The sequence below is a fragment of the Branchiostoma floridae genome, chromosome 4 (assembly GCF_000003815.2).
Source record: "Branchiostoma floridae strain S238N-H82 chromosome 4, Bfl_VNyyK, whole genome shotgun sequence".
In the NCBI taxonomy this organism is placed as follows: Eukaryota; Metazoa; Chordata; class Leptocardii; order Amphioxiformes; family Branchiostomatidae; genus Branchiostoma; species Branchiostoma floridae.
The window spans coordinates 7,349,358-7,375,415 of record NC_049982.1 but is presented as its reverse complement, the minus strand read 5'-3'; the positions used below and the strand labels follow the sequence as shown (position 1 = coordinate 7,375,415).

Below are 26,058 nucleotides of genomic sequence, written 5' to 3'. Positions count from 1 at the left end.
AGGGGGTCACAGAGGTAAAGTGTCAAAATTACCCTACTAAAGTCAATCACTCCATTCTGCTCATTTTCTTCCGTCAGTATTGACTTGTGAATGAAGGCAAGTTGACTAAACAGGACATGTCAATCAAAGCTACTATTAGTATTACTCTTTATTCAAGCAAAAAATCTGAACCATGGCAAGAGGTGATCAATCGAGTGCTAGCCATAAGCCGTAGGAAGGCTATTCCACCCTAAGACTGTGCTCAAGCAGCTCTTTGTGGACTGGTGTTGTAATCTTGCAGAATGGCATTTGGTCGAACATTGAAGAGGTAGAATGTTGCTACTGGATGGAGGATGGTGTCCCTATATGTCACCACATTAATTTGCCTGGAATGATGACGAGTCTTGTTTACCCTATAGTGGTTATACCGCCCCACACCATCGGACGCTGCCTCCACCACCAAATGCCGAAAGTTACTCGTCATGTCAGCGTGAGGTTCTCCTTGCCGCATCCACGCTTTGATTCTGCCATCCAACTAATGAAAGGGCAGATGTACTCTACTCAAGTGTGCTAAAACCTTGTATGTTCCGTATACAAAATGTGAGGTGAAAAGAGGATTGATTGAACCAGTGACACACGCACCACTATCAACAGGACGATGTAGTGTTGAACAGAAGTAGGGGAATTTGGGCACTTTTTTTTTCGTGACCCAGTCACGTAAGCAGGCCTTGTGCTCGTTTTATGTGTTTACAATCATAATAAGTTTGATACCATAGGAAAGAAAATCACACAAGCTTTCTATTGATATAAAATACTTTGAAATTGATGCTTAAATAACGGAAATATGATATACCAAGGTTGATATTCCAAACTTTTTGTGCCGAGTGTATATAGTCACGATCATCTTTATCTATTTATCATTAAATCCTTCACATTAATATCTTAAACTACAACAAATATTCAGTTGTAAATTGTAATTAATAATATTGGTCATATTTACTGGTTCCTTATCAAACCCTTCACATTGATATTTCAAACTACAACATATATTCAGTTATAGTCACAGTCATTAAAAACATGAATAAAAACACAGAGAAAGAATAAGGATATGCTGTTAAGAATAGCAACTTCTGGCACTGTCTACATGTACAGTGATAACACTGACAGTACTTTCACTGGTAATAATATATTAACAGTCACTTCTGGAATGTACAGGGCTGGTCTTTACCTTTACCAGTGAGTACAAGGGCTCTCCCTATGCTAAGAAAAAATGGTTCTGTACCCATGACCTTTTCAAGATCTCAGCAATACCTTCTCTTTTTTCAAACACAGGCAATTTTACTAGCTTAATTTAATAAAAATTTTCTTGTTTTTAATTTGACCATGTCTCACCAGCCCCAGATCTACTACATCGCCACCTATAGCTCTATATTTTTAGAGCCAGGCTGTATACCCAACTGGCTCTGGCTGTCCTAGGTGTCAAAAGAGACACCTGCAGTTCATCAGTATCCAAGTTTTGAAGAGTGCTGCAGTTGTCCTAGCTGTCAAAAGTTGGGAATGCTGGTAGAGATGGAAGGATCTAGGAGGGGTCGAGCAAGGTTGCGGCAGAGTTTGAGACCAATGAGAGGAACTAAGATCACGAGAAGGAACTGCTGCTGTTTGGAACGTGGCCTGGCCACTGGTTGGGCGGGGTTTGCCACATCTGTTGACTTGACGGAAGCCGGTTGTAACGATCGAAGGAGGGTCCAGCAGGGTTTGCGGGTAGAGACGGGGGTGCGGCAGGCCCTGTTGAAGTCGGAGGCGGGGCCGTGCAAAGCGATGGTTTGGGACTACCGGCATCGGACTGGTCTGCAGCGTCATTCTCCCTGATGGCACGGTGCAGGACGTCTATAATGTCCCGCTGGGCGCGCCTCCACACGTCGTGCTGCAGGCTGACCAGGGTCGCGCGCACCCACTCCGCGAACCCCAGCCTCTCCGGGTCCCCCTGGGGCTGCAGGCGGTCAATCAGCTGCTGCTGCATGATCATGATGTGGTTAGTGACGGGGTCGAGAGTACTGCCGGTACTGGTGCTTTGGATGGCTGGAGGGGTGCCTGGGCCCTGAGCCATCTGAAAATGAACAATGTCATTAATTATTTCATATCTCACAATGCCCATTTTAGAGTTAGTGTTACACAGGACAAGCAGCTCATCTAACATAAGCATATTTTAGATATTTTTGCATGTGGGGGAAAAAGGGAAATCTATGAGTAACAATGTGGCAAACCAAGGCATTACCATGACAACTGGACACAGTAGTACAGTAAGCATGTGCAGCACAGAAGCTGTCATGGTAATTGTTCCCTTACCCCAAGGAGGTTAAAGAATCACTTACCCCATGTGTTATTCATGATTCTGCGATGATATGTGGAATATGGGCAGTAAAGAAAATACAATTTAAAAGGGTACAATTTATTTATTTATTAATATTAGTTTGACTGTTCAGCACGCAGATCCATGGCTGCCCAACTAGCTTGTGGCTACATGTATTGCAAAGGGCTAGCCAGGTGCTGACAAAAACAGAGACAATACATATGGAATTGGACAAGGGCAGGATACATATTAACAACAATATTCTAAGTACATAAAAAGGTAAATAATAAGAACAAAATGGTACAATTTTTGCAAAATAAGTTTGCAAAGGTAGTAAAAAAGATGAAAATACTCACTCTTTCTCTCTTAAGTCCCCCCCTGTGCACGGCTTCGATGTGCTTTCTCAGAAAGGCCAGGTTCTCCATCACCCAGGTGTCCCTGTCGGTGAAGTCTCCGCTGGACTTGTTCTTCAGCAGCCTGGCCATCCTGGTCCTCATGCTGCGGTACCACGTCTGGAGGTGCTCCACGCTCCGCCCCATCTCCGCTGCCTTCTCCTGCCACAGGGACTCCTTCCTCCGCAGGTTCTTGTACTCCTTAATCTTCTTGTTGTACAGCTCAGGGTGCTCCCTCAGGAACACCAGCATGGTCTCCTCCTCAGGCTCGGTCAGGGTGGCCACGGTTGTCCTCCTCTTCTTGATCATGACTTGGCCGCCATCAGCAGAGCCCTTGGAGTTGACAGAGTCCGTTGAGAGATCGGTAGCCCTCTCGGATGCAGGACCAGAGGGTTCGTGATGCTCCCTGCGATTCTTCGGATTGCACTTCTTAGGAGGCATGGCGTAGTAGAGTCTTGTTCAACAGCACCACGTCTTCAGAGAGAATGAAATAGAGGATATTGCAGCCATCCGTATAAGTTATATTACTTAGCACTGTTTTGCTGGAGATGGCACTAGCATTCACCGCATATTTTTCTTGTCGATCTTTAATTTTCAGCAATCTTTCATGCAGAGCGTGGTCTATCTCAGCAGTCAGCATAATTTTTGTAAATTGTCTATCAGTTTTTCACTGCTCTTTCCATATCCACCAATTTGTCAGTGATCTACTAGTACACCATTGTGGTTGAAAATTCAACAATGTTGCCTTTGTTGAAAGAGACTTATAAGAACGGACCATTGAGCACTTCTTGACAGATTGCTGAGACCATTGAGTAGTTGCTCTTAAAAGCATTCATTGCATATCATTCATTGAAAGACAGCTTCCCTCTGGGCTCAGTGACCAGTATTTTTTATGAAGACGATGGCAACTATTGCATTCACTGAAAGATCATTGAAAAAACGTAGCAAGACCTCAGAGATTTGGGATCTTGTAGAAGTCTTATATGTTTTTGAGATATCCGTTAATTTTTTTGACTCTCAAATTTACAGCATATCAATCATCTGCTCTCTGTACTGTGGAAAGGGGTAATCTCCAATTACATGTTGGAGTATTGAAGCTAATGTCATGACAGGCTGGGTTTTTTTTTCTAGCAGCCCTTGCAATATTGTCCACCTCAACATCTGCTTGAAGATCAGAGGGCCTCATTTGTTATGCTCGTTCCAGCAGTCTTTGCATGCATTTCAGGAGGTTCTGACCCCGAACGCAACATTTCTCCACTAAAATGTCATGCTAACTTTCCTTTAGCCCGCATCCAAGCATGATTAAGAGCGCCACAAGATTGAGAGAAGGGAAATGGTGAATGTTTACCTGGGCAAGGCTGCCTCACCTGTTGTGTTCGTCCATGACCTTTGACACGCCCTTCCCACATGGCATTGCGGCCTGATTGCGTCACATCCCGTCGTTTGTGCGATTGCGCAGTGAGGACGTTACGTCCTTGTCAACAGATAGAATTTTCGGGAAATTTGCCGATTTTCGGCCAAGTATTGTTCACTTGTGGGACGTTATAGGCCCGCCGTGAATCCATTATGTCGACCCCAGCACGTCGGAGACTCATGAGGGACTTTAAGCGGCTCCAGGAAGACCCTCCTTGCGGGGTGAGCGCTGCGCCAACAGACAACAACATAATGCTGTGGAATGCCGTCATCTTCGGTCCCGAGGATACGCCGTTCGAGGACGGAACCTTCAAGCTCACCCTAGAGTTCACAGAAGAGTACCCCAACAAACCGCCGACCGTGCGCTTCGTCTCCAAAATGTTCCACCCCAACATCTACGCCGACGGTAAAATATGTCTCGACATCTTGCAGAATCGCTGGTCGCCAACGTACGACGTTTCCGCCATCCTAACGTCCATCCAGTCCCTTCTGGATGAACCCAACCCCAACTCGCCGGCAAACTCCGTGGCGGCGCAACTTTATCAAGAGAACAAGCGCGAATACGAGAAAAAGGTCCAGGCCATCGTAGAACAAAGCTGGGCCGAAGTGCCAGAAGAGGACCACGTGCTTTGACGACAGTGATCGTAGACTGTCGTGCTTTCAGTCTGTATGATCTTTGAATGTGTGTGTTCAACTACACTAGGGGAAAACTCTGGCGTGTCTATAACTATGCTATACAGGATATACATGACGCAACATCTCAGAAAAAAGTTGAGAAAACTTGTGAGAACAGGAGAAACAGCTGTTAAGCTAATGTTATTTTGAATGGAGGGCACCTGTGAGGACTGTTCAACTTCATGAAACTTCAAGTTCAAGAAAGGAAGAAAAGCAGAACTGATTCACTCCAGAAATAATCTAGAAACATACACCCAGAACTAAATGAAGACACCTACAGTATGGGACTTAATCATTTTCTTCATTGTTTTATGACAAAGTTTACATTTTCTGTACATTAACATTGTGCGAATCAGACGAGAATGAACAAATGTTTGTTTAAGGTATCCCCCATCACTTCAACTGCTGTATTTTTTAGTATATATGTATTGCTCCTGATCATCAAATCATTTATCCGTTATATATGCCATTCTAGCAAAAAACTCATTTTCTGTGAATTCAACAGTCAAGTTTCTTTACTACCGAAGTGGATATTTACTCAAGCAGAAAGTACAGGTTGTTGTTTTGCCCCCCTCCCCCTTTCAGTATCGTATGGCGTTGCAACTTAAAATGTTTAAGTGGTGATGTCATAGCAAGAGGCAGTGTTTCCAAACAAGGGAACAAGTGGTCTCTTGAGACTTGCTTGTGCTAATATTGGAAGTTGGGAAGATTTGTGGTATACAAGGATGCCTACTATTTGTTGATGTAGTCTTTCCTCAGACCAAACCTTGTGTAAGCATGTGGTACTTTCAGTGTTGTCAACAATCTCATGGAGGATGGAGTAGAAGGATGTTTTCTGCTTTGGTTTACCAGTATCTAATTTGCTGCATGTATTGTAGATGTACAGAAAAATGTAATATGATTCTCTCAAGTTGTTTGACAACATCAGAAACAGTCCACATGCAGATATCATTTTGTGATGTTGCTTTCAGCCAGTTTGAGTGTCACAGGAAAAGCAATGTACCCATGTTCATCACAACATCTGACCTTGTTTCTATCTTGATAAACACGAAAGAGTCATTTCAGTCTTGAAGTACTATGGGAACTGTATTCTGTACATGTATTTTGTGTGGGGCAGTTAAAATGTGTAGATTAGAAAGTCATGTCTGCTGTGCAAGACAAGAGAAATGACACCAGATACAATGTGACTCTCATAGTATTATGGACACTTACAGTATTCTCATATATGTAAATTGATTCCTTGTGGGGCTTAGAGACTTCAGAAATATCATATTTTAAGTTGTCAGATCTTGAACTACACTAGGAACTATTTGGAAGCAGTACAAATTACGAGAAATGCTATATCGATTATATTATGTAGGGTTTTGCAGGAGAGGCTTGTATCAAGCCCCTTGGACATCTTTATATATCTTTAAGTTTGGGGGACATTAAATGAGGAGATACATTGTTAGACTTTATGGCAGGATAGACTCACACGTGCACAAAGTAACACTTATTGTAATACATTGTGTATCAAGGAAGGGCTTTGCAGGTTGCATGAGGTGTCACAGTCTCATTATGGTCTAGACTACCCAGTGCTATCACTGCATGCTTGTTCAAATTTAGTTTTAGAAAAACGGATACAGAGGGGAGATGTATCATGCCCATTAATATGAGACAGTGATTCATGTCCCACTGGTTCCATGAAAAGGCATGAGGTCCTTACAACAAAGATAAGATTTACATAACCTCATTGGTATGAACCTAGTGATGTGTAGTGTCCTGCATGCCTTGGGGAGATGGGGTGTGTATTGCAGCATTGTTCTGAAACAAACAACTAAAAGGTGATGATGACATTTGAGTTAATCAAGCTTGAGTGAAAATGGTTTTCATTAGGACTGAGGTGCTAATACACATGACATATGTTTTTGCATTATGGCATAGCCATTTTGTTTGAATCCCCTGTAAGACAATATTTACAGCCAGGTATCCTGCATTAGCAATTCTTGTGTATGTTAGTGTAGAAGTTTAGCTCGGCCATTATTTGTTCATTTTTGTCAAGTCATCATGAATAGTAGCACACCTTCCCACAAGATGTTGCATAGTGGCTGGAAGAGGATCTCTTAAAACTTAACAAGTGTATCTATGAAGACATGATTGTTATATGAATGTAGTTAGGTTTCTGCACTTTATCTTGCAACCAGAGAACTGTAATTATGGTACATACTGATGTTTAATTCTTACGCCTGATTGGCCTAGGAGGATAATGTGCGGTAAAAGCTGTACATAACAGAAATTGTATAGAACAAAAATACAGTGTATGTATGGTGAGATCATGTGTGATGTTTCCTGTTTCGTTTTTTCGAGGTTGACTCATAGATTACGATTCTTTCCTCCTAGAAAGTACATGTATACCACAATTTCTTTTCACCTCTCCTACTGCAAGTTCTTCCTAGAACAGGTCCAAGAAAATGCTTCGGGCATTGTAATAATGCTACGACTTGTTTCAAACTAAGTTTCCGTTATTTCTGCCCTCAAGAAATATGCTAACAGAATGTTTGCGGACGTCCGGACATGAAGCAGCTGAATTTTGTAACGTTTTTGCGTGTTTGTGTAGAAATACAAGTGCTTAAAGTGGTATCAATTCATGTTCGTATAAATGCAAATCAAGGGTGAAAATTTTGTTACATAACATTACTCCAGGTTCTTGGCAATAGTTCAGTTGTACCAATGTTTACAAAACATGACTATTTGATAAGTTTTGTTCTAAACGAGACTTTATTAACATCTAAGTGAGTACCCTCAATTATGTTTTCTGTTCTCTCATTTGGCTCTTGCAGTTCATGCTAGTGTTGATGAAAGCCCCATGGCTTGATGGTAAAAATTGTTTCAAAATCCACAATGGTTGCCATGGCCCATGTACTTATGACAGAAACTGTCAAAGAAACTGTCACCAACGCTGTAAGGTTTGGATAACCACCCCCTCTGGCGTACCGTACATAGTATCCGGCTATGTATCCATGCACTAGTCATAGTATCCTGTTGAAAACTGGGCCAAACAGAGACACAACAAACATACACAGGTGAGGACAAAGCCCCGGGCGTGGTGCATCATGGGAGCCCCAGGGGGAACCAGTCAAAATTAGGCCATTTAATTATCATTGTGCCGAACAATGTTATCAAATTAATTGATCTAATTTCCTAGATCAATTTCTAGACTGAATTATTGAAAATCGTGCTTTGTTGATGAACAATAATAGAGGAAAGTTTTAAGGACGTCGTTTACACACCCCCATGGCCTCGATTATGGACTAGTCCAAGTTTAATCATGGCGACCTTCGGTTGTTTAGGAAGGTCTGGCGACAGAAACACTCCAAAAGTAACGGTTTCTGACGGAGAACCTCCGTAAAGAAGATTGGGACACGTTTTAGAAGCCCATGTGCAGCAATCTATGAAGAAAGGTGGAGTGTAGAAGGTAAGATACTTAACGTAGCCTTGTTTTTTTGAGAGGTAAAGCTTTATCCAGGATAATTTGTTTAATAGGTGAGGAATGTTAGTTCGGCGTTCTTTCAACAGGTGTCCTGACCCGTGACACCCCTCCCTCTCCCCCACCGTTTCTTGTATCGTTATCTTGGTACAGGCGCGCAAAAATTGGGGTTCGCTTAAAAGGCTGGGCTGTCTACCAGGCCAGGCTACCTGGCCTGTCTACCTGGCCTGGCTATCACGTCAGGCTACTCCGATCCCCCCATTCATACCCCCATCATGTGGCACTCAGCCAAAATAGCTGATTGACAGGCATAGTAATTGCTAATTTTCAACCCTGCCAGTGTCCACTGGCTGGACCCTTCGGGAAAGTGTCTGGGAGGCCTTCCTTGCAGCTGTCAGGAACACATTCAAGTACTGTACTGTGCCAGTACTGTGTTCGGTAAATGCTTTAGGGTGTTAGATCTAGAAAACAGAGGTCCTGGGTTCAAATCCTTTGACATGTCACAAAATCTGTTAACAGTTCTTTCCCCACTCCAACTTGTACAAGGGGGTTGGAGAGATTATTGTCAGTGGAAGGAGAGGATTGGGCTCTGTCCTGGACACAAAAATTGTACAGTGGATAACAATCCACAGCCTCAAAAATGCTATGTGACTACTAAGATTGTATATGTCAACATGGCATACTAGCATAGAGAACAAGGAGGTACATGTAATTATACAGTACCCCCCTTGGTCAATACAAGTTTGGCTTTACAGTGAGCAAGTGATTTATGCTCTCCCTTCTTGTTGCACAAGCTGAGATAGTTTCTGTTCTAGAAGATAGATATTCAATAAAGAAACAAATTTCTGTTGCTGGCAAGCCCATTCTTACACACACACACACACATTTACACACCCACAAACATACACAAACACAGTGCTGGTACAGTACTTGTGTTCCTGACATGCTGCAAGCAAGGCCTCCCAGACACATTCCCAAAGGGCCCAGCCAGTGGTGGACAGGGCAACCTTGGGTCACTGGCACTAGCAGGGTTGGAGATCAGCAATTACTATGCCTGTCAATCAGCTATTTTGGCTGAGTGCCATATGATGGGGCTATGAATGGGGGGATCTGAGTAGCCTGACGTGATAGCCAGGCCAGGTAGACAGGCCAGGTAGCCTGGCCTGGTAGACAGCCCAGCCTTTTAAGCGAACCCCAAAAATTGTAGATGAACTGAGCATTCAACACAGGTACAAGACTTGGCTGATATTAAAAATTTAAACTAAGTCATGATGATCTGACAAGTTCAAATCATTTACCTAAAATTGAAACATTTTACGTTATGTCGTCTTTGTTTTTTTTCCAGCAACAACAACAGTTTTTGTTGTTTTTGTTAATGGATCGAAGGGAAATACACGTAACGTTACTGTTGTTCCTAGCTACCGTCTGTTCAAACCTCCTTCATCGTGCTAGCAGGTCTAGGCATGATTTATGATTGATACATTTGCATAATTCTATATTACTCTTATACACACATGGTTTGCAAACTTGAGACAGATCTAAAGTTGAAAGACAGAAGCCACAGTTCACAGTTCCTAATTCTTGAGCATGGTATTTTTTAAACCATAGAGATAATTATGCTGACGGGTACACTTTTCATCATCTTTTTTTTGTTTTTTTAAATTGTGGTGATTGTACCATGTTCATATCCCAATATATGAGCCACATCTGTAACAAGTAACATTGTATCACATTCTGTTCAAACCTATGAACAAACCCAGTGCCTATATATATCAATGATAATTTATGTTGTATCCTGTTTCTTATGTAGCATACTGGTAACAAGATGGAAAAGTGCTGCTTCATCAGTACTAGTAATCAACTAATAGTAAGGACTAGACCATAGAAGAGACTTTACGATGGCCAACATCAGGACGTTCTGTCGCGTTCGTCCAACGGACCACGGCTCCGAGTGCGTGGACAGCTCCAGTAAGACGGTGGCCATCCAAGTGCCCAGCACGTCCATGTACGCTGACTCTGGAGTGAGGGGGGGCTTGTCGCACTCCTTCAAGTTTGACCAGGTATTTGATGGACAGGTGTCTCAGGAGGAGGTGTTCGACTGCATGGCCAGGGATATTGTGGAAGGTCAGTTAAGGACACTAGGATGATTAACTGTAAAACTCATACATGTGCATTTAATTTTGGTAAGAAGAGACTGCCAACACAGACATCTTTCCGAAGGATAAATTTGGCAACTACTAACTTACATGGCATGTTTATTATTTCTTGATAGATAGCTGCTGCGGAGTCAATACTGCATGTATAGTAGTAGATAGATAATTATGGTTGTAAATTCTCTATTTGAAGCTGAACTCATACAAATCCTTTCCTTTGTAAGTCTTTAGCTTTAAGTTTCGTGCAAAAGTCCAAGGCATAACTGAGTATGTTTGTCAAAGGAATGGCTAACAACATATTCCTTCCTCAACCAGGTTTCCTTGCTGGATACAATGGAACCATCTTTGCCTATGGCCAGACAGGCTCAGGGAAGACCTATACTGTGGAGGGGGGTGCCAGGAGATATGCTGACAGGGGGCTAGCACCAAGGTAAGGTACTCAAGATCATCTTAACCTTCTCCTACTAGTAGCTGGGCCTGTTTTTGGGGACCAAATTTGTATTGGCTACAAGCTGAGTCAGCTAGGAGAAGGTTAAAGTGATCCTTCTATGTAGTTGTTTTTAACTGACCACCTTCAAAGTACTAGTAGGTCATACATGTATTCACCAAAAGCGCTACTAGTGACAAGTGTCACCGACGAAAGGTAGTGGGTGCTACCTGAAATGTCTGACCCAAATCATATCCAGTTGCTTGAATGATATATATGGATATCTATCCTGTTATGCAAGACAAGCTTTTTCCGGCAGTCTTAAAAGACTGCTGGAGATGCCTTTTAAAAAGTTTGTAACAATATCAAGCCCATTATGACAGGTAAGTTGTCAAAACATTGGACTGCGGCACGTCTTTGACTAACTCTTATGTATTGTGTAAAATTTCTAATTCAAATTGCTTTTGCATTGAATGAAAGTCAGATATTTCAACTTGAATTGTGTATTAGCACGTCACTTGCTACATGTACCTGGAAGTGTAATTTATTTTAATTTCCCCCCTTTCTTAGAGCCCTGTCTATGATCTACAAGGCCCTGGAAGAGCGTCAGCAGGAGGAGATCTCTGTGAAGGTCTCATACCTGGAGATTTACCAGGAGACTGGGTATGATCTGCTGAACCCTGCCAGTAAGACAGGAGTGGTGCCACAGCTCAGTAAGGTGGGCAACATTTATGTGATAGTATCTGGATCAATTCCTATACTAGGCAACGACCTCTGTTGGGGCCAAGGAACTGGTGCTGTGCTGTTTATGATTGCTGGCTCCTCAGGTGTTCAGTGACTGTCTCTCAGAATTTGTCAGGTTCTGATATTGTAGTTGTGGTATATGGTAGTAAAAGTAAGTAGAAGTATCCAGTACTTGTTGTATTTGATTATACTGCTGCTGGGATCCCTAACACAGGGTAGGCAGCTGTTGGTTTGTCTTCACACTGTGCTTGATGAGGATAGTAATGACAGGGTCTTGATTAATGAGATTGAACACGGTCCTGGTAGAAACCATTTTTGTATTCAGTTTTGAAAATAAAGCAGAAATGCAATTCATGATGCCAAACATTTAGGGTGTGCTCATTGTTATGTTAGGAAAAGCTTTGACATTGGTTTGTTGATGTTCCAATTATTGTGCAAGTAATTACAGTGATCGTAAGCATCTGATGAAGATGTAATCGTACTTAATATGACCATTTCTCTTACAATGATGATCTTTCCTTTTTTTCCCCCATGTTTTACAGGGCAATACATACGTATAGGCTATTTGGTAGGATTTTTTGCCTAGTAGATAGTTCATGTGTGATGGATAAAGGAATGCACTCTTAATAAAAAAGGTGGACACTGAAGTGATAAGGTGCTAATTGTTGTTCCGTGGTGTAGATTTTGTAAGGTGAACTTGGTTGTGCGGTTTTTCCGTGTGCATATAACTGTTAAATGTTATTGTGTATTATTCAGATTATCATTGGTTACTAAGCTGGGTGCTAGAATGTACGATATATCTTTTTTTTTTAAAGGAAAACAACTTAGTTTGTACTAATTGTAGGTATATAGTTAAGCTGTGTATCATGAAATGTTGTGCTGAAAAACTATGGATCATATAGTGAAAATTGACTTTGGTGAGTGTGTTGAAGAGTTTGCATTATTTAAGTACTTGAACTGGGGTTGAAAAGATGTCAAAGTTTTATCTGAAGTCAATGTTAAACATTTTGTCTGCAGGTGTCAGTCGTGGAGGGAGGAAAGGGGTACTACGTAGTCCGGAACCTGTCCACCCATCTGGCCTCCACGGAGCGCGTGGCCCAGAGCCTGCTGCTGCAGGGCCAGGCTAACAGGAAGGTGGCGGAGACGCCCATGAACAGGCGGTCGTCGCGCTCGCACGCAGTCTTCACCATCCAGCTACAGGCCAAGGAGATAGGCTCAGAAGTCATCACAAGGTCATTACAGCATAACATGCTTTATCTGCACCCATGTGTCTTTCCCAAGATTACTGTTCGAATATTATATAGTGATATATATGTGCTGTACCAAAGAATTTCTTTGAATTTGATACCTTTTGTAAAAGAGATTATTTCCTTTTTAAACTGTCACAAAGAAGAGAACAATGTCCATCAGTAATTTTTCAGTTGTTCTCTTTTGAAGACTCGATACTTGACTATAATGCATATTGTCTTGTGGACCAAAAAGGGCAGGTTTATTTGTCTTTTGCACTTGTCTGTAGTGTTCAAATTTTTTTCTATTCATCATTATTGTCTTTATGAGAATGAGAAGACTGATTAACTAGATATATTTGGCTCTAAGAAGCAAACTTTCTCTCTCTGTAGGTCCAAGCTCCACCTGGTTGACCTGGCGGGAAGCGAGAGAGTGTCCAAGTCCGGTACCCGCGGCGCTCGGCTGGAGGAGGCCAAGTTCATCAACCTGTCCTTACATCACCTGGAGCAGGTCATCGTGGCACTGCAGCAGGGCGCACGGCGGGCTGGGAAGGACAACTCGGGAATGAGGTAAAAAGATGTGGAATACTGGGAAGGAACAGGTCTGGCATGAGATAATGACAGGTTGTATTCTGGGAAGGATTGTATCTACATGTACAAGAAAGGCGGCATTTCTTGTGAAAACTGGAAGAGGCATCTTGGGGTTTAAGCAACCATGAAGACAGTTAGTAGATACATTTAGAACAATGATTTTGTTCAAATAAAGTCTCATGAGACAATGATCATAATATCTGATTATGAACTACGCTATGATTTTCTAGACAACTAAATGAAAGAATATAGAGTTGAAACTTATATGGAGCTGTTTTTCTTCTGTCCAGTCGTAATGCCAGCAGTTTCAGCCTGGTGTCCCTGGCAGTGTCATCCTTCAGCACTGTAAGCACAGGGAACAGGGAGAGGCACATCCCTTACAGGAACTCCCTACTCACCATGGTACTGAGGGACAGTCTGGGTGAGTAAGAACAAACAAGCTAACAAACAAACAAACAATCAGTTAACCCTTCAGCACTGTAAGCACAGGGAACAGGGAGAGGCATATCCCCTACAGAAACTCCCTACTCACCATGGTACTGAGGGACAGTCTGGGTGAGTAAGAACAAACAAGCAAACAAACAAACAAACAATCAGTTAACCCTTCAGCACTGTAAGCACAGGGAACAGGGAGAGGCATATCCCCTACAGAAACTCCCTACTCACCATGGTACTGAGGGACAGTCTTGGTGAGTAAGAACAAACAAGCAAACAAACAAACAAACAATCAGTTAACCCTTCAGCACTGTAAGCACAGGGAACAGGGAGAGGCACATCCCTTACAGGAACTCCCTACTCACCATGGTACTCAGGGACAGTCTGGGTGAGTAAGAACAAACAAACAGTTAACCCTTCAGCACTTTGGGAACAGGGAAAAGCACATCCTTTACAGAAACTTTCTACTCACCAGGAAGAAGGGAACAATATCTTGATTCAGCCCTTTTAACCCACCAATAACAATAGGTAAGACTGTTTCAGCCCTGTTTTGTGCATTTTCAGACCATTCAGCATTGGTAGCATCTTGAATAATGTTAGCACTGACAGTCACTGTATACAGGCAACAGGACAGAGAAATGACTATTACTATCTACTCCAAAGTTTTCATTTTTCTTGCCAAGATATTGATGGTGAATGTATTGTTTCTGCCTACAGGAGGGAACTGTCTGACAGCCATGGTGGCCAACATCTCCATCGAGCAGCAGAACCTGGGGGAGACCCTGTCCACCTGCAGGTTCGCTCAGAGGGTGGCCTGTATCACCAACCATGCCAGGTGGGCAGGAAAGGGGACATCATTCTCCGTCGTTATACAACAATAATGGTCTTAGAAAGGACTTTCTTGATGTAGAAATATTCCCTCATCTGTACATAAGACATCTACGTTGACATGACCTCTGTTAATCTTTCTGTCTGAGCTACAAGCAAATAGACTTTGTGAAAATAAAATTACTTGAGACTGGTCTCTGCCACTTTGCTAAGTATGTTTGTTTAAAAAAACATTCCTCTGTGTCTTTAAAAGCATGCCTCTGCGTGTCTTTTTTTTCCAGCCGCAATGAAGAGTTGGACGACAAGATGGTGATAAAGAGACTGAAGAGGAGAGTAGCTGAACTGGAGGCTGAGGTCAGGTGTCTGAAAGCCGGGCTACCTCCAGGCCAGGTAGGAGGACTTTATATGTCTCATCCTCATGGAAGCCTTATAGCATGAGTCAGGGGCAAAAGCTTTGCTGTCTTGCTTTTATTTGTTATGTAAGTCTAGAAGGGTGTATCAGTTTGTGATACCTAACTTATAAGAGTTTATGGCTTTTAAGAAAAGGTGAAGAAAGATTATAGTTTGGGAAATAGAGGAAATGAATTTGAAAGCTTGCTCAAGAAAAATGGAGCAACAAAAATAAAAAACAAAATTCCAAATCCTCCATAGCTCCTGCAGTCCTCCAATTACCTAATGATGTTTCCCCTCCATTGTAGAAGGCAGACCAGGAGAGTTCCCAGTCAGACCCCCTGCAGCCTGTCCAACTGTCGGAGGCAGAAAAGAAGAAGTGTGCCCTCATCATGCAGGCCTTCCTGGTGGGCAAGGTCAACGACCCTGTCACTGCAGGTCAGTGTCTGAAGGACAAACATTAGACGTAAAACATACAAGTCTGGAAATGCACGGATGTCATATTCTTAACATATCAGCCATGCCTGCTTCACATAGCAAATTTATTGATGATCATGATGACCCATGATGCTGAACTGGCATGGCAAGAGTTTGTGAGTTGTACCTTTGAGTACTGTAATGGTTGAGTTTTGTCTCAGATGTCCATTTCTTTTCCTGTTACTTTTTGGTATTTTCTTACCCCAGATGCTGGTGTGGTGACACCGAAATAGAATGATTGTTCTAATCATAGACCTGCTGTTTGTGCAGCATGATGCTTGATTAATCTTGATTTACAACTTACAGTTACAGTACTTACAGTACACTACAAACTCTTTGCCGTATCTTCCAGCATATGTCATTATTGTTTGTTGCCCATGGGAACTTGGTCTGAGGAAGTAAAAGGTAATGATACTACGAATGTTTGACTCATATCTGTCAATGTTCCAGGAGTGAACAGCCCGTACCTGTTCCGTGAGTGTTTGCGGGTGCTGCGTGAGCTTGTTCTGAAGGGGATGGGTCGGTGGGTGTCGGAGACCTCCCTGGAGTCCTCCTCACGTCCCATCAGTCAGCAGACCATGCTCACGGCCAGCAGCGGGTTCGACGAGACGCCTGTCAAGACAAAGCCAAGCAGCTATCGTCTTTTTGAAGGAAGTGCCAAGAGGTCAGCGAGGTATGAAAATTGTACTTTTTTAAGTGTTGAATTTCAACTTGGCCGACATTACCCAAGATGTCGCCAAATTGAAAGAGTTGCCAGAGAGCTTGAGGCGTGATTTTTCACCTGAAACTGTTCACTGCTGGTATCACAATGTATGGGGCTCCAAAAATTCTGTAGTGAGACACTGACCATACTGTCGCCTCAAATATCTCACTCTGGCAATCTATTTTCCTTATGGGTGGTACTTGGCCAAGAGATGTGCATCATATAATATCATTTGTAATATCATTAGGAAACTGCTGTTTAAGCTCTGCTTTCTTTTCCCCAGTAAATCCAGGACCAGAAGTGCCCCTACCCACCAGCACAAGTCTGACTTGTCCACAGATAAGCCCAAGAGTGGCACATCCCGGGAGCTGGCCACCCCTGCCAGCACTACCAGGCTCTCTGTACAATCAGGTAACACTGCCTTTTTAAGCACCAAATATCAAGGTCAAAATTAAAGCAACTGGAACTCTGGGGTAGGCTGTAAGGTATGCCAAGTTTTGGGAGTCTGCATTTTATGTGTAGGAAAATGGTTAATTTTGTCAACTCAGGAACTCTTCATAAATTCATTTGAACTTTCATGTTATTGAAAGTATCAAAGGTTATGCTTCTGGTCTGGAGAATGTTTATCAAGATAATGCAACAGTACTTATTGCAGACTTTGCATTCTTGGCATCAATTTTTTTTGTTCCTTATATGCATATGTGGCCAAGACTGTATAATGAAGGCATGTTTGATTGTTTTGTATTATTTTTCATTCCATGCTGTACATGAATATACAAGCTCAGCAATGTGAGCCTGTAGCTGCTATGTCTTGTCTTAGAACTTATCTTATGTATTTTGAATATTTAGCCTAAATTTCAATACACAGTCCTTTTTGTGTCCTGTGTAGAACCAGTCTCTCCCAGACGGAAGGAGCAGTACAGGTCGCCGTTTGAGAAGAAGCGTGAGAAACAGATCCGCAGCATCAGTAAGAAGCTGGAGAAGGGGCAGGTGGAGCACCTGGAGCAGAAGAAACACCTGGAGGAGTTCCAGCAGGACATCAGGTGCCAGCAGCTGGAGCTGGTCAGGGGGGAGCTGGAGTGAGTACTGTCCAGGGCTCTAGCCAGCTCGAAATTTTTTTCCGTCAGCCAATTCCCATTGTCGCGAAAACACTATTCCAGGAGTTAGAGAGACTGAACTGAGACCTTGAAAAACAAATTTTAATGAGATAATCGTATGCAAAAGGGCGCAGACACACTTCGTCAACAATAATAACAATAGCAAAACAAACAGTGTGTGGCTATTACGGCTGTGGAGGGCGTCCCTAAGCTGCCTGTAGCTTCCACCAAGGATTTTTGTCCGTCAAGGTTGACGGATTGGTTTTAAAAATTTTCCGTCACACGCAGCAAATTTGCAGTCAATTGACGGAAAAACGGACGCTGGCTAGAGCCCTGGTACTATTCGTACAATGTGCAGACTGACTTCATGTATAGCATACCACAGTTTTGCAAGGTGGAAAAGGGATGGACAGAAATTACACTGTCTTGTTTTGTAATAACCTCAGACGTAACCCACTGAAAGGAGTTATGTTGCAGGCACCTTAGACTCCAAAAAATAGATTATTTGATTCAATTTGGTGCAATTAGAATTTGCAATGAGATTGTTAGTCTTTGAACTGTCCAGAATACATACTGTCATGTACAACAGTTACTGTACTTTTCTTGGACTTGTCCCTTTTCGTAATTGCTACTTGAAAGACTGGCAATGGGCAATACTAGACTAAGGATGAAAAGCGACAAAATAAGTTGATGAAACTAAGGCAATCTAATATTTCACTGTTCGTGTTGTCCTTCAGGAGTAAGATCTTCCTCACCAAGGAGCAGCTCGCCCGGCAGCATGCGTATGTACTGCAGCTGAAGCACATTCAGACAGATGAGGAGACCCTGTCACAAGAGAAACTGGTGCAACAGCAGCTACAGAAAACTCTGGTAGGAACAAAGTGTGCATCTTGTTACAGCCATTTCTACACCAGTGCATTTTCTTAGTAGTATGTTATATGCCAAATCAGCTTGAAGGGAAAGCTGTTATAACATTACTTGCTAGACAGCTGAGACCCGGCAAAAGAGAAGCTAGTGCAAAGCAACAGCAGCTACAGAAAACTCTTTTAGAAACAAAGTGTGCATCTTCTTGTAGTCTACATGTACTTTGTACAGCCACTTCTGCACCATTGCATTTTCTTCGTACATTTGTAGTATTCTCATCAGCGTTCCCGCCAGGTTCTTGAAAGTATGCGTCCAAATATTTGGGAGGGGCGTAATGAGCGCCGGAGGCGCGAAACGAGCGCCGCAGGCGCTCGCATTCTAGGGGGGTCCGGGGGCATGCTCCCCCGGGAAAATTTGGATTTTCAAACCCTCTAGAACACAATTTCCCGCAATTTGAGAGGATAATCATGCACTTGAGATTGGACGTCGGTTGCCTCTTTTACTCCCATTTTCAAAATCAAAATTTGGGATTTTTGATGCTTCGAAACTGGGCTCTAGCCAGTTCGTCGACCCATGGAAAAATTCTGCCAATTTTTTTCCGTCATTGAATAAAAAAGTGTTTACCTCCTGTGATCGATATTACGCCCTCCCGCATCAAGTAGTTTTCCGAGACGATAAAATAACGGCATCACACTTTGTGTTTTTTTCTATTTTGCCCGATGATTTTACTCAAATTTTTCGAATCGGTGGGGTTTTACAAGGCCACGCCGTCATTTTCCACGAGCGTGCGTTTGTTTCCTGCGACCTCAGGTAACCCCGTTTTCGGAGTGAAGTCTTTGGCTAGATTTCTTTTTAAATAGACCAAGGACGTTATACATTACTCGAAGGAGGACGGTCTGCTGCCTCTTTGGCAGTGATCAGTGCCGGTGTAGCCTTGAAGCAGTAGCCAGAAAGACGTCCCAACGTGCTGGGCGCTGCGATCGACGATCCATCTGGGGAGGGGGGCGTGCCGCGCCATGTGCCACGGAGGCCAACGTTAGTGCACAACCGACTCGATCGACGCCTGACAACAATATTGCGACCCCTTTTCTGCCGCAAATTTTGTCTTTTTGAAACAAAAGAAATTTTGTAAATAAGAAATAAAGTGTATAGTTTTGAATTCTTCACTTATTTACCGCGCACGTTTTTTTAACTTGGATAAATGGGGAAACTTTAATAGTAAATTGTTAGCAGCTAGGGAAGAAACACAAGTTGCCAGACGACACAGGCGGCTACCAACGTCACGTGCGCTAATACTCGGTAACTTTTTTCCCGGTGACCAATGACAGAGTGTAACATTACATTTATCGAATGCTGATTGGTTATTACGATGATTGGATTTGGACCTGGTGGCCAATCTAGACTGCTTGGCGTCGGCGGCCTGTTGTCAAAAATACCGACTGCCAATCAACTGCCCACAGCGTGAGAACTTTTGTTGAGATGTGCAGCACTCGCGCAGAACAGTTTGTTCGTTCAATACTAGCATTGCCCACAAATCTTTAACAAATACGTGAAAATGAGGGCAAGTTAGTATCATGTTAATATCAGAATACTTTAAGTGTTAAAGAATGCTGACTGTCAGATGTTTTTCACGGACTACAAAATATTACATTGCGCAACGGACGGCTCTAGCGCGTGGCTGGGAGTGTCGTACATGGGTCCGCTAGTTGTAAAACGTGTCGCGCTCCGCCTTATGCCAAGACTACTGGGATGACCGGAAAGTGAAGAATTTGAAGTATAAATTGTAAAGGTAGGATACTAGGATTCCTTCTTATAAAGAAAGATCTTTTTTAAAGATTCCAGATACATTTTGTACACTGTGGTACAGGTCAGCCTTTCCTTTCGGACTTTTTTATGGACGCATTCAGCCGAGCCGAGTGCGTCTTTCCAGAAAAAAATGCGTCCAAAGACGTAAAGACGTATGCCTGGCGGGAACGCTGATTCTCATAATACACCAAACCAGCTTGTAGGGAAAGCTGATACTGTAACGTTACTTGTTAGACTGGAAATACCTCTTTCTGCCTCAGACAATTCAGAATGGGTTAAGCTGTACTTAGTGCACAGCATTAGTAGAATACCTGGATACAGGTGTGTCTTCTTTTGTGTAGACTAAGGCAGAGAAGAGGCTTGAGTTGGTACAGCAGCACCTCGAAGACATGGAAGCCAAGGAAGTGTCCCAGAGTCAGAATGCCCTGTCTCCTCCAACTGAGGGTGTTAGTAAGGCATCCAGTGCCAAGTCCTACAGGTGAGACTCAGTGAGCTTGTTTATTTGTAACTCAGGACCTTGTATGTACAATGCAATATTTGTTTTGGTTGGGTTTCTTAGTATTTCAAAGTGTACTTTTTCATGTACATGGTGCAATGTTAAAACATACTGATGTAACTGCAACTGTTCTAATCCAACATGGTGCATAAGGAAATTCATTATTATGACGTTATCAGGAAGTTTCGTACTGACAAGAGCATAATTTCATTGCTTGTATCCCTAGGTCCTTCCTGTCAGAGCCTTCATCTGTTGGCCACAATGAGTCACCCCTGTTATCAAGTGGGGAAGTCCAGAGTGCCAAGTCCAGGAGGAGCAGTGAGGGAGTTGCAGTACCAGTACCAGTGAGAGGGGGCACTGTGAACAGTAGGCAGGTCCTTGAGCAGCTGAAAATAGAGCAGAGGAAACAACAGAAGGTAAAGATATGCAGTTTTTATTCAGTGAGTGAAGGAAAGTATTTGCAATTTCATGCCCAGAGACAGGTACTTGGTGGCTACTCGAATACTAGAATATATAAGACATGGATCAATGCTTGTGGCTCTTGTAGAAAACATTATTATAAAAGTAGGCTACTAGAATATGTTAGACGCATGTGGGTCTTGTAGGTGATATGGCTCAAGTACCTAGAAATTTGTTTTTTCCAAAACAGAAACACATTTCATCAGAAATGATATTCATTATTGACAACGTTTGATCTTTTGCAGTACATTCTAATGAGTAATAACTCCTAGTGTTTATGGACTTTAGTGTGGATGGATTTTTGTGCATCTTAGGCCATACCAATTTTATTTGTTGGTTCTCGGAATCGCCGCTTCTATTTTTCCCAATTTCAAAAAAAAAAAAAAAAATGAAATTGCCACAACCCCGTGTAAGTTCCGGTAAAACAGTTGCTGCACTTGAAGCAAACTTCGGTTCAGTTGAAAATAAACAGAACTTCTGAAACTAGTACTGGACTTGCAAAACAACTACCATCTGCTTATGTTCTCCTTTATGTTGAAAATCATCGAAAACCACCCATAGATCGTGAAATTTGTGCTGGAAAAAGACGCAAATGTTGCCGTGAAGAATTAACAAAATGGCTGCCGCCATATTTGGAAGTGGCTGCCATATTTGGAAGTGGCTGCCATATATGGAATGCTGCCATATATGGAATGCTGCCATATTTGGAAAGGGCTGCCATATATGGAACACTAATGTATGAGTACACTAACGCCCTCAAGCATTTTTTATTCAAACTGCACCTTTCACAAAGAGATGTTTCAGGCACTATCTATTTTTTTGGGTGAAATTAAGTCAATTTATTGTTGTTGTTGCTACATTAGACATTATGCTATGCTGAAAAAGTTTTTTCAACCTTCTTTAAGGTTTTTAAAAGTTGTGTGTGTTGAAATACTCTGTTTTTGTCTTTATTACTAAGCATTACTACAGTGTTATTACTGTGAATACTTAAGTAATACTAATGCACATAATGTTGCATTTGTATTGCTGAAATTCCATGTAAAGTGTATGCCAACAAATTTTGTATGTAATTGCAACTGGATAAGTATTCTACCACACATATATGTATACACTAGATTATTATTATTATTATTATCATCATATACAATTGGTTCAGGTCCGGAATTACGAACCTGAAACTCTGGACCTGAACCCAGACTTGTTGCAAGTTTTTTTTTTTTTTTTTTTCGCCCTGTCGCTCCAACTTTTTTCTGAAAAAATCCGAGAACCAACAAATTAAATTGGTATGGCCTTAGATATAGTAATGCTATCTGCCATGCATGTGAATGGGAAAATTTGACTCTGCATCTTATGTTCTCTCAAATAGGAGGAGAAAAAGATCCACAAGGAGCGAGTCCTGACGATCAGCAAACAGCTGGAGCTGAAGGAAGCTGCCACCAGACAGAAGCTACAGGCGCTGAAACAGATGTTGAAGGGTTCTGGGCAGGGGAGGCCACCGGTTACTGCATGGGGAGGGGTCCAGTCAAACACTGATACTGCAATGTCGTCTGCTTTGGAAGCAGACCTTTCACAAAGTCCTGGTAAAGGTGGAAGGGGAAGTGAAATGTCGGCGGTGTACGTTCCTTACTCAGGGCGAACGGCTGACGTACCAGGCAGGCCGAACAGCTTGTACACCATAGAGGATAATGAGAGCACATGGAGCACAGCAAACACAGGCAGCTTGAAAGAAGGGGACCTGGCTGGGAAGACATTTATGACTCAATCTTATGATGATGACGGTTTTCAAAACGTTGGTGACCACCACCATGATTTGAAGTCCTCAGCGGGTAACCAAACCCTCACCAGTCCTCGAGATGAGAATTCTACTAATGAAATTCCCAAGAATGACAGTGGTGATATCCCTGCGTGGAAGCCATATTCTTTAGGGTATGGGAATTCCCAAGGAGCTTTTCTTCCAGTCAAACCCAGGCAGCAAGGAGAGCTGTTCGAAAGTCTGAAGTCTCGGGACTTGTCCAACAGTGCTGCAAAACGTTCAGAAAGAGACACAAGGAAAACTTCTGATCCAGATTCTTCTCTCCAAAACACATATCATGCCTCTGAAAGAGGCAGAAACCATTCCGATTCGGTTGGAAGCAGCTCACATTCTCGGCACGGAGAATTCAGCGCCTTCTCCTTTGACCCACGCCAGTTCTCCCTGTCTTCGAAGACCTTCGACTCAGCCTTGCAGGAGATGCTCCAAGAGGGAGATCCCACAACAGCAAACCAGCTGCCCAGTGGGTCATCATACACCAGAAAACCAAAGTCTGGCATATCAAGTGTTGTAAGTGTGACCAGTAGTGAGAGTCTGGGGCTGTCTCGCGAGTCCACCATGTACGACGACGCAGATTCCGCGCAGTACAGGAGAGACTCGCGGCCCATTACGGCTGACAGTCGCGGTACCTGGAACGGTGGAACGCCCGGCAAGGCAAGTGCTGTCAGCTCTGGCAAAGATGAAGGGCTGGAGAGGCAGACCACGCAGGCTTTGTTTGAGGGGAAGCTGTCCAGATACCTGGGTGGATCTCGAGATGAAGGCAGGGACGACAGCAATTATAATGGTAAGTCGAATGACGAATTTGTAGTATTTTGCTCTCAGTTTTGTTCTCAGGTTTGACATTATCTTTCAGTTTTCCCCGTCCCCCAGACTACAATCAATCAAACACCCATAACCTCACCATTGTTATTCTGAACCTGAGCCAAGTGTTTTTAGAGTGTGCAGCAAACCTTAGTTGAGTAAGAGGTTTTAGATTGCGCAGCAAACATTAATTTCTTTTCATTTTATGCATCCAGGAGTTTCCTCATTGGATGGCCCACTGGACCAGTCAACTACAAGCAGACCTAGGGAAGCACCAACCCAAAACACCACAACACCCGACGGCCCTTCCCAGAGTTCCTTCCTCCAGTTCCTCAGCAAGAGTCGCTCCGCCTCGCCCTCCCAGCGCACAGGCTCCAAGACTCACAAGGACGGCGGACACACAAAAGCCAAGGTCAAGACCACAGTCATGATAGAGGAGACCACGCCCAGGAGGATTGAAGCAGAGAAGGAGGCGGAGCGGGAGCGTACGTACATGGACACGGTAAAAGAACAGAAGGAGCGGGTGGAGAGGATACGCCGGGCACGTAACGCCGCCGAGACGATACAGCTCGCATGGAGAAGGCACAGAAGTAGAGTAAAAACTGCGTAAAATGAGCTTCTATGTTGTTGCAAAGTTTTGGTTGGTTTTGTGTTTTTTTAAGACATTTGACCAAGCTGATTGTTGAATATTGCAAAAAGGAGATAATTTTGATGCATCATAGTTGTATGAATGGTGATTTCAAAAGTCTTCCTTTTGTCTTTAGGTACAGAAACTTCATTGAGTTACTTGATTGGCAGGGAGTTAAAATGGGTACCCTGTACAGATGTCTTATGCATTGTTTGGGACTCACAACTGTTAGTTGAGTCTTCTGATAAAGTATGACAAGAAATCTTCATAAGATTGATAGAAAAGAACACTGAGAGTATTACTGTGGTTTTTGTATCAAGGGAATGTAAAAATTGACGAATGTGACCAAAATTGTGGAAAATTATTATCTTAAACATCAGTGTTAATTTTCAAAAAGTAACAAATTTAGTCTAATTTTAGATAGAAGCATGTGGAGCTTGTTAGCAAAAGTACCAGTCTATAGGGAGGATCTATGGAGGAGTCAGTAGTAGTGACCAGTAAATGTTGTTATAGGTCTATATATCATGTATATATGTTCATGTGTATTGCTGGATAATTTTCACATTGATGAAAATGAAATAGTTTATATTTTATGACAAAGATTTCAGATAAATCTATGCAGACCTATTATGTATATTTTTGTAGAACTGTAAAATTATTGTATTTTTAGAATATATTAATGAAGCAATATAGAGAGCACTAGGTAGTGTATTTTTGTAGTAAATGAAGGCGTGCACGGTTTATAAAATGATACAAACTTTAAGATTTCTTTTGTCTTCCATTTGTGTTTTACTGCCATGGCTAAGGGTTTGTGTTATTAATCATAATAAGTAACGGTAAGAAGCAGATGGGCTATTAGCTCAATTTTATGATGCTATGCAGAGTAGGAAATTAAAGCAACAGGTCTATCAGACTATCCTCAACATATATTTTTATCAGGCAAAATGAGTCCATAAAATCGAAGAGATATAATGCCCGAATGTAAAAAAAATTGACACGATGCTAAGCATTATATTTATTAACGTTACCTATATAGCTTAGATACTATACCATAGCGTGTCCTTTTGAAAGTCCCATGGACGGACAAGGGCAGTGACGGAGTAACTGTCAGATAGCATGGGCGTCTTACCTTTTTTACCTTGATACTAATTTTCAAAGAAGGCTAGCTAATACGAGCGATTGCTGTTTTTGATAACATCTGGGGTATTCTACGTTACCAGGAGTCAGTTGATATTTAAATTAGCAGGTCAAATTAAGATGTGAATTTATCTGTTGTATTCCACCTGCTTTCTAACATCATTGTGATCGCTCGTATGCAAATACGGAAAGGTTTTTGTTTTATTTGCATATAGTGTTAAACTATTAAGCTTCACACAATTCAGAGTCAGTCCACAATGCAAATATGAAATGTAAAGAACCAAAAAAATATTGTTTCTTAACGGAAAATTAAACAAAATTTGGTAACCTTTGTGAGAGGTCAACATAAAATGATGCAAATATAATTGGGTTTTGTTTGCAAACAAATAATAAGTCCCAAAATGTAAATGAATGAACTGAGTATAATGTATACAAAGATCATAAGTACAATGTCCACACATACAGACAGAAAATATACACCTAGTCTAAAGCATTATTTCCAGGTTTTTAACATTATTCTTTAGTTGGGTTGAATTGGGACTGTAAAAGCTCCATAACTGCAAACAATTACCGACAGGTGTTTTAGAAATCTAATCACACGTTGAAGCCAATCATGTACGTTGATAGTCTGACTGGATCTTCGTGCTTCAAACAGGTGTAGTGACACCTGTAGGAGGCGTGATCCGAGCACAGCTGCGTATTCTCACCTGG

At 42.3% G+C, this 26,058-nt stretch overlaps 3 protein-coding genes across 4 annotated transcripts; 2 read left to right on the top strand and 1 right to left on the bottom strand.

The window, feature by feature from the left end:
* Nucleotides 1–869: 869 nt before the first annotated feature.
* LOC118415043 lies at nt 870–4,218 on the bottom strand. 2 transcript variants are annotated; one of them, XM_035819421.1, is made up of 3 exons: nt 4,089–4,218; nt 2,686–3,195; nt 870–2,086 (listed from the first exon to the last, which is right to left on the bottom strand). In XM_035819421.1, the coding sequence occupies exons 2-3, from the start codon at nt 3,160–3,162 to the stop codon at nt 1,616–1,618; spliced, it is 948 nt and encodes a 315-aa protein (XP_035675314.1). In that variant the 5' UTR covers nt 3,163–3,195; nt 4,089–4,218; the 3' UTR covers nt 870–1,615. The 2 variants fall into 2 exon arrangements, with proteins under 2 accessions (XP_035675314.1, XP_035675313.1); XM_035819420.1 differs by having other exon boundaries at nt 4,070–4,204.
* LOC118415044 (ubiquitin-conjugating enzyme E2 A) lies at nt 4,134–7,126 on the top strand. Its single transcript, XM_035819424.1, has one exon. The coding sequence runs from the start codon at nt 4,288–4,290 to the stop codon at nt 4,765–4,767; it is 480 nt and encodes a 159-aa protein (XP_035675317.1). The 5' UTR covers nt 4,134–4,287; the 3' UTR covers nt 4,768–7,126.
* A 626-nt stretch (nt 7,127–7,752) lies between these two features.
* LOC118415040 (kinesin heavy chain-like) lies at nt 7,753–24,973 on the top strand. Its single transcript, XM_035819418.1, has 18 exons — nt 7,753–8,263; nt 10,086–10,399; nt 10,744–10,858; nt 11,426–11,573; nt 12,617–12,831; nt 13,219–13,395; nt 13,707–13,837; nt 14,569–14,686; nt 14,961–15,069; nt 15,378–15,507; nt 15,997–16,219; nt 16,533–16,660; nt 17,139–17,328; nt 18,084–18,216; nt 20,358–20,494; nt 20,739–20,928; nt 22,338–23,565; nt 23,798–24,973. Exons 2-18 carry the CDS (start codon nt 10,174–10,176, stop codon nt 24,190–24,192), a joined length of 3,993 nt encoding a protein of 1,330 aa, XP_035675311.1. The 5' UTR covers nt 7,753–8,263; nt 10,086–10,173; the 3' UTR covers nt 24,193–24,973.
* The last annotated feature ends 1,085 nt before the right edge of the window (nt 24,974–26,058 follow it).